We start from the raw sequence: 8,837 nt of genomic DNA on the forward strand, positions 1-8,837 counted from the left end.
GCACGTTTTTGAGACGCGGACGGCAACCGGAAGTGAGCTGTTTTCCCTTTTGACTAGCCTTCACACAACCACAACCACGTGCTTAGGCTCCCTAAACGCCGCCCAACGGGTGTCTCTTTCTGTGAACAGTTTTCCTTGGTTCATGTCGTTAGTCATGTCTAGTGAATGGTATTTTTCTGTGTTGGTCTAAGATACAAAAGACATCCATTCAGTCACGGATCTTGACCGGAAATTTACTAGTCAGTGCCGGCTTTTTTATCGGAAGGGAGAATCGGAGCACCCGGAGGGAAAAATCCCCTCTACGCGGAGCGGGAGAGCCCACAACAAATTAATTCAACACACATGTAACACGGAGTCCGGGAATCGAACCCGGGAAAGCGAGCTGGAGACGTATTCAAAACCCTACGCCCAGAAGCTGCCTGCGCAACATTTTGCTTTGAAAGAAATCCTTTGTAATGCGAAAACGGGAATTTTTCAATAACTCCGTGTAATTTACACTTGCTTTTAAAAATATTGGCTCAATGTGATGGTTGGCATTTCAATAGTTTCGTGCTTTAACTTTTCTTTGATACTTATCCGTTCAAACTTTTTCGGAAACTTGGAAGGGAGAAAGCAATTTAAAAATCGCTTTGTGTATATAGAGAATATTTGGAAACGAAACGGGACTTTTCTTTTTCACTGAAGCGGACATCACTTGTCATTCTTAGAAATTTTCATTGGATCTGCCTTATTCAATTTTTAAGATGACAAATTTGCGTGGAAGATTTCCAGCATTTTGTCACAGCTTAGCTAAGAACGAGAAATCTGTGACACTTAAATACAAACCACTGCCAACTTTTCGGGAGTTTTTAGAGGAACGATGGGACACCATTCGTTCCTGTTGAAAGATAAGTCTTTATTCAGAATTTCTCCCTTCCAAATGGGTACGAGATGGGAAAATATGTATTTAGATATATATGTCTGTAGTAAATTAGAAGTTTGATGTCGGTTAAAATTTTGTTTGTAAGATAGTAATTTAAGATGAGGAACTGTTGTTGCTAACACATTTCTGGGATTTGGTGGTTGTAAACAATGTCAGTTTGTTTGATATAAGTCAGTCCCCGTTTTAATTTATTCAGAGGTAAAACTAAAATGGAGTTTTGTTGAAAAATTTTTGGATCAATTTGTGCGCTGTATTATTAAACGAATTATTTGATATATATAAATATATGCTAGCAAAAAATGATTTTTAATGGGATTTAAAATGTGCAAATATAGCTCTTACGAATTCCAGATTGTAAAGGTATTTAAAACTGATTTAAGCATTCAATAAAAGTTGAAGCCGAGATTGTCAATTTTTGTTTAGCTTACTTTCGCCTTTGACTGCATAATGGTCTCCGCACTAGCTTGGACCAACGACAGTAAATAGTCAAAATGAAGCGAAACACGTGAAGTTAAGAATGTTCTCGAGGCTTTGGATCTCTTCAATAGGCCATTTCCGAGTTCGTGTTTGTCTCGGTTTCGAAGCGAGTCTTGGTGCTCAACTATTGAAATGGAAATGAGTTTGATTTGCATGAGAATAAGCAACTCATTTCCATTTGAATGGTTGAGCACCAGGACTCGCTTTGAAACTGAGGCCTGCAGCAACTCGGAAATGGGCTATTCACCGAGCGTTGAGGTGAATTCCCGACACGAATTTGATGACGTCATTGTGAAAACCATCTATAGATAACCGGTCTTGGAAGTGGTTCATTAGCGAAGCAATTCAACTATTAGGGTTGTTCTCTATCTCTCTAGAGGGTAGCCTGCAAGCAGGCTCTTCCGTTGAAATGGCGTGCAGTCGAAATATAGGGGCTTATTACTAGTTTCGAAAGAAAGAAACTAGTGACCAAGCCCCTAAATTTCGACCGCGCGACATTTTCAACAGAAAAGCTTGGAAGTAGGCTATCTAGCGAAGCCTCAGTCGTCTCAGTTAGTAGGGAGCTTAAGCATGCGCGTTTTTGAGACGCAGACGGCAACCGGAAGAGAACATTTCGCGTTCCAGGACAGTGGTGTCTCCCATATTTTTATACTAATCATCTCTAATGGCAAAAAGATACTTGGCAATGTTAGTGTGGTTGTGTGAAGACAAGTTAAAAGGGAAAACAGCTCACTTTAGGTTGTCGAGCGGGTCTCAAAAACGCGCGTGCTTAAGCTCCCTAATATTATCAAATTTTACCGCGTAACTCGAACTGACGGAGCATCCAGTCACTGGCCCAAAGGTTCGCTGCTATCCTTTGAGGTTTTTGTAAACTTGATGCTTGACCTAAATTGAACACTTCCCACTCTTCAACAGAAAGAGGGAAGATGCGGCCAGTCAGGGGCAAGCATCTCTGGCCCACTTCACACGGAGTGAACTTGAGCCGACTCAAATTCGATTTTAGGCCCATTCACACGGTACCGGACGAATTTTCTACCGGTTGAAAAATTTGGCCGGCCATTTTGTTCGCACGGTACCGCGCAATATTTTTGCTCTTTTGACATGGAACTGACGAACTTGAGTAAAGTTTAACCTTTGTCAGTGGTTTTACAATCTGTTCATACGCAGAGTGCTACTTTGCGAAATCCAAAATGGCGTCAAGAAAGAGAAAGGCTTATGATAGTAGCTGAGTTACCACGCATCCATGCAACCACGCATTTGCCGTGCAAAATTTTAGACCGTCAAGGTGTTCACAGCGCGTCGGTTAAATTTTCGACTGTATCGGCTAAAAAGTCGTCCCCGATTCAGGCGTTCAAAGTTTTGAACGGCCAGGCGTGGTTCCGTTTGAACGGATCCCCTAACTGCACCAATTTTCAACCGGTAGAAAATAATTATTTGTCTAGTACCGTGTGAATCGGGCCTCACTGTATCGCGAGATTGCAAAGATCCAGTTGAAACTAAAAAAAGCCAATGAATTAACAGAGGAATCGAATGACGGAGTTGCTAGGGAAACGGTGCTTCGACAGCACATCGCGGAGAATGCATGAGTGTTCTTCTGACATGATACGGAGGTTTTCAAAAACATCCCCAACTGTCTGGTTATTTAGCGCATCAAATATTATGATTTGCCTTATATCAATTTGCCTAGGTCTAAGCCTTTTCTCTTTTTAAGTACCGCGTCTGAACGGTAGTCTCGAAAACGAGGACCCAAGACCTCGAAAACGAAGACCTCGAAAATGAAGACCCACTCGAAAAAACGTACAATTAAGGTTAATTTAAAAAAATGTTATCAGATTTAAGAGTTAGTCCTAAGCAGATCTAAGGGGCCGATTACATGAACCGGGACAGCCCAGTAAGCCGGGCCAGCGATTTCTAACCACATCACTTTAGAGCAAAATGGCCCACGGAATAGTCGTTTTTATGTTTAAATAAAGGATCAATAAGATAGCAAACCATAAAGCTTCTTTAAATTGTAGAATGGTGAATTTTAATAACAATTTAGCGAGACAAACGTCTGTCCACTTGTTGTTGTTGTTGTAGTTATCTTTTTTTCACATGACATATTCTAAATTTAGTCCAAGCAGGGCTGGCTCGCCTCATGTAATACCGGGCTGAAAGACATCCCCGCAAACCTAAACCAGCCTGTACAAAACACAGGTCACCGGTCATTGTTTTACCAATACAGAAAGTGTCCTAAACATTCATAAAAGCTAACCTTAGGCCTAAAAGCTTTTGTTTGGGCCTAATTAATTTAGTCCTAAGGTTAGCTTTTACGAATGTTTAGGATACGTTTTGTATTGGTAAAACAATGACCAGTGACCTGTGTTTTGTACCTAGCTGCCGAGGCCAGCCCGGTCGGGTTTGTCGGGATGGGTTTCTACTCGATATTACATGAGGTGAGCCAGCCCGGCTTGGGTAAAATTTAGAAAAGTCAGTATAAAACGCGGACTGCGGACCGGGTATAAAATACGGTCTAAATACAAAACACTGTGTAAAAGGCACGGAGCAACGAAATAGCGATAGGCTGACGACATGAATTGAAGTCCGACATGAGAATGGTGGGAAAATGTTTCGCGCCATAATTATCAACCATAGCGTTAAACTGGATATTTTTTGGCTTCTCAAAAGGACGATCAATAGCTCACTGAAGGTTTTAGTTAAAATAGCAAAACGTTTGTATGTTGTATTTATCAGAGGTAAGACACGAAAGTTATTTATGAAATCCTTGCGGGTCACCAGCTTTATGTTTAGAAATCGAGAAATTTGAAGGACTTCAGTGGGAGATGCTGATTTCCTTTCCTTTTCCTTTTTAAATTCGTGGATTTAAAGTACAATTTGTATAGAAAAATATCTGCTCTTATTTTCTCTAGCCCAGTCGATGTTGTAACTGAGCATTTCTATGTTCGTGACAGCACGGAAGGCTACTAGAACACCATAAAAACAGAGCAGGAGTCGTGTTGGTCTGTCAAACCCATTTTATACACGTTACACAAAAGTGAAATTTTTACAAGCCTCCTTTGACTTTTAATGAGCAACAACAGGTCTTTAGAAGGTTCGCAACCGAAAAAAAAAATCCATGGGTGGCCAATCAAAAAAACAAAACTGGTTGCCCAAAGGGCAAATTACTAAGAAAGTGTCGAACACTGATCCCTTCGTGGACTGGGGTTCGATTGATAAATGCTTGACACAATGGCTGCTTGAACACAATGGTTCGATTCACAAAATGTTTGGGAAGGACTGAACAAACTAGTTCGCAAGAAACAGGTCGATTGGGGTATTTGGTCTATGTGGAACATAAAAGAATGAAGCAAGAACTAGAAATAAGGTAGAAAATTCTCTTAACCTTTAAAGCTTTCCGTTTTCAAGAAAAAATGATCTGTCCATTTTATCAAATACTTTCAGATGTGAGGTTTAATACTGTGTCAATCATCGCGGGCGGAAAGGAATCGAAACTAAATGTTTGCTCTCATCGCAAAATGGAAGTTTTACTTTTTAAACTTCCCTTAGTTATTTTAGTACTTTGTAATTTGTACTTGTGTCATTCTCGTTTTCATATCAACGAGGAAAAAATTCTCTTTTTATTGTCAGCATCGATTTCTGGCGATTGAATATACAATATTTATTTACTTATTTATTTATTTATTTATTACAATTTAAGGCCATCCCCTTTTTTTTTTCGTTTACCGTCGAATGCGTTTCCTGATATTGGGTCGGTCGGTCGGATTGAAAAAACAAAAGCCTAAAAAAAAATCATAAGCATTCTCGGAATCGGAGGCCTGGTACCCCAGCATCATTGCTGTTGAGCCAGGAAAAGAACAAGACGTGAACCCAAAATCAATATGGCGGAAAAGTTGGTGAATGTTGTTGCAAAGTTAAGAACGGTGCCTACTAATTAAAGATATTTTTGCCCCGGTGTGTGATTATGCAGGAAATGTAGATCTTAACAAGTCTTACTGAAATCCAACAACAAAATTGGGGGTAACCACGCATTTTTCAAAGATAATTCATGAATAATATTTGTAAAAAGCTTTAAAATACAAAGTAATGTATGGCGTTCTTTCTCAAATTGAAGCTTAAATGGTTACCCCCAATTTTCTTTTTGGATACCAAGAGTACTTACTAAGATATACTTTTTCCGGGTAGTTTTAAACCGCGCAAAAATATCCCAGTGTTAGTAAGCACCACCGATAGGAAATCCGAGTATCTCGAGATGCGCAGAACGTATGCGCAATAACAAAAGTAGGCACTGTCCTTAAGACAGCGTGGGAAAAAGGATCAACCACCGAAACTCCGATGCGACAGAAAATGGCTTTAAAACGTCGTTACCTATTTATTTTTGGAAAATGCCAAAAATTTGGGTCGGTCGGACGACGCTAAACGGAGAAAAAAAAGGCGATGGCCTAATAGCAAGGAAAAAAAAAATCTATGTACACACAAACAAAGCCACAAGGATAATCTGTAAATGAGCGAAACACTCCATTCGAGACAGATTACTTGTAGCTAATCTAAATAAATAAATATATGATAACAATCAGAAAAATATTAAATCAAATATAAAATATGCATTAGTTATTGTCTTGGCAGGTTCATCTAGCGTTCAAATGAAGTGAAGGAATATTTTGACGTGTTAGAGTGGAACCTCGATTTCACGACCTCTATATAACGAAGTACTCGGCCAAAGTTACAGTAACCGATATGAAACAAACTCCATTTAACGAAATCCTCCTTAGAACGAACACAATCCGGAAGCCCAGACGTAAAATATACACAAATATAACAAAGAAAATTTTTAATGTCAACACATGACAAAAGAGGAGTTACAGTAATAGCTCATTATAAATGCAAGCACTGACACCTGACACGCTTTATCCTTTTGTCTCTTATTAGTTCCATTAACTTCTTTATTTTTGAAGGCTTCTTGTGGTAAATGGTATAAGTAGCCGGAATTTCCACTCCAACGCCCTTGTTTCTCCGTTTGCCATCTACCTCCACTGAAATGTATCCTCCGTGTTTTAAAAACAAGTGAAACACACTAGAAGAAGTGATCATTCAGATCCTGAAGAGCTGGGTAGCACGATGTAAAACCATTAAAAAAACAATTATTAATTATACCTTGATATAACGAACATTTTGGTTGTTTTTTGGCAAACTCATTATAACAAGCAGAGGTTTTCAATGGACATAACAAACCTTTGATATAACAAACCAAATTCCCCAGTCCCTTGGCACTTCGTTAAATCGGGGTTCCACTGCATTAAATCAATATTCAGCTTGATAGTGAGGCAGAGAAGACAAAAACAATAGAAACAAGTTGCAATGAATGTGAAACATATTAGCAAATCATCCACTTTCCTTTGTCTTTGTCCTCTAAACCTCTCTTTCAAGCTAAATTTTAATGTAATTTTTAAGTGGCTAATTGAGGTTTTATTATTTGCTTGGAAATCTCTTTCAGCCGAGGCTTGTTTCCTATGATACCGCTGGGTAGAAATCAAAGCATGCATTCATTATTTTACTCTCTGGGAATAAGACGGATCTGACATAGTGACACACTGCACACCACCTCAAAATTTGCATCATGTCCATCATCGAAACGAACGTCAAACATCTGATTGGCAGGGTCAATACTGATCACTTGTCCAGGAAGGAATTCGGTACAGAAACGCCCAATCACAAGCTCATTCACTAGGATTTCTGTCGCTTGCGGTAAGACATCAAGGATGACCCCAGTCCTGTCTCGCTTGTTCAGTGTTATGGTGCCGCCATCATCACCGCTTATGATCACATCCCAGTCACTTGCTCTAGTGATAAAACCACGGTAATACACACCATCTGGCCAGCGGGCAAATACTCTAGCACCAACTTCATGTGGGATTGTATGTTCTGGGAACAGCCTCAGCCGATCAGAAGGAAACCAATCATGTCCAAATTCATCGTAGTTTACTAAAATATAGCCATCGCTGTTATGTTCTCTGAAATCAACATAGCCAATGCGGTAACCTCGGCTTTGACATGATACAATCACATGACTGTTCCTTTTTAATACAGCAGGATCAGGCACTTTGTCTGGGATGACTGCAGAGATGTCTCTGGCATTACAGATGATAGTATTCTCATCATCAAACAAGACATGTACATTCTCTTCATTCATTGATGTGACTGCACCAGGGTAGTAAAGGTTGTCAGCCGATCGAGCAAGGACACGATCATTGACTTCATATGAAGCATGAGGCAGCTCAACATCACCCGGGAAGACAAATGTCCTCCATGCTAACTGAAGACTCAAATCAGCACAACAAGCAGACACCCTGGTTAGGTACCCATATGACCCAGGTGGAGATTCCACATACAGTCCACTTGTACTCTCACCATATGGTCCATACGCTATGGCATTCCCCCTGGCATCTTGCTTGTTGGTGTAAAACGTAATCTGATCTATCCCCCGCCACCTCATACGAACCTCAGCTTTGACAATCTTCTCATTCTCCTGTAAATGGAATTCCTGTGTCTGCCCAATCTTTCTACCGACCATAACTTTCCTGGGATCCTGATTGTAAAAGACTTCCAACCCTCTTATCGTTGTTCTGTCACCCTCGTACTGTACCCACAGCTTCATACCTTTGACATAACGGCTTTCATCATCTGCTATTTTCCTGGGTAAACCGATGGGAATAAATTCCCCATGTCCGTGGTACCCCAAGGGGCGTCCCGAAATGACTACAGACTTGGGAAACTTCCTAGTGATGACCCAGCTTTTTGCATCGCTTGACTTATCCTTGCATTTGATGAACTGAGTTCTATCCAAAGCACTGTCACAGAGGTCTCCGAGGAGTTTCTGACTTGCCATCTCTTGGAGATAAGAAGTGATTGTTTGGGTTGGAAGTCTGATAAGAGACAAAAGCTCACGCAGACATTTAACCCGACTAGTTGGGTCGTGTTCAACATACTTCAATACTGCTTGCAATACAATCTTTTCTCTCTCAACTTCGCAAGGAAGTAGATCTTCAACTACACCACAGACCTCCTCACTTTCAAGTAGCTCTTTCAGGAGATGATATGGAAGGTTTAAGAAGCCATCATCTTTGCTGGCGTTTGAGAAATGTCTTAAGGCATGCTGCTTTGCGGCTTTCCTCAAATGTTCCAAAGCGAAAATATCCGCTTTGTCCAAAATCATCAGACAGGATCTGTCTTCAATACACCATGTTAGGAATTCTGCACATGACTTTTGCACGAACTCAACGCCCAAATAATTGGCCGCTTCGAGAAGAGCGAGAACATTTTCTGCATGAATACAAATGTTCCCCGAGTAGGCAAAGTCGACCAAAGTAGTCATGGCACTTCCATCGAAACCAAGCAGTTCTACTTCATCTTTCTTCGCCTCCATAAATTGATCCCCGAACAA

The 8,837-nt window shown here is 40.4% G+C and overlaps 1 protein-coding gene across 1 annotated transcript in view; it reads right to left on the minus strand.

Moving 5' to 3' along the window:
• Positions 1-5,019: 5,019 nt before the first annotated feature.
• LOC138037749 (uncharacterized) overlaps positions 5,020-8,837 on the minus strand; it is a 4,092-nt gene continuing 274 nt past the window's right edge. Inside the window, exon 1 of the mRNA XM_068883653.1 lies at positions 5,020-8,837. This exon is cut by the window's right edge and continues 274 nt beyond it. Within this exon, the coding sequence (XP_068739754.1) occupies positions 6,948-8,837 (1,890 nt within the window). The 3' untranslated portion in view covers positions 5,020-6,947.

The sequence above is a fragment of the Montipora capricornis genome, chromosome 2 (genome assembly GCF_036669925.1).
Source record: "Montipora capricornis isolate CH-2021 chromosome 2, ASM3666992v2, whole genome shotgun sequence".
Taxonomy (NCBI): Eukaryota; Metazoa; Cnidaria; class Anthozoa; order Scleractinia; family Acroporidae; genus Montipora; species Montipora capricornis.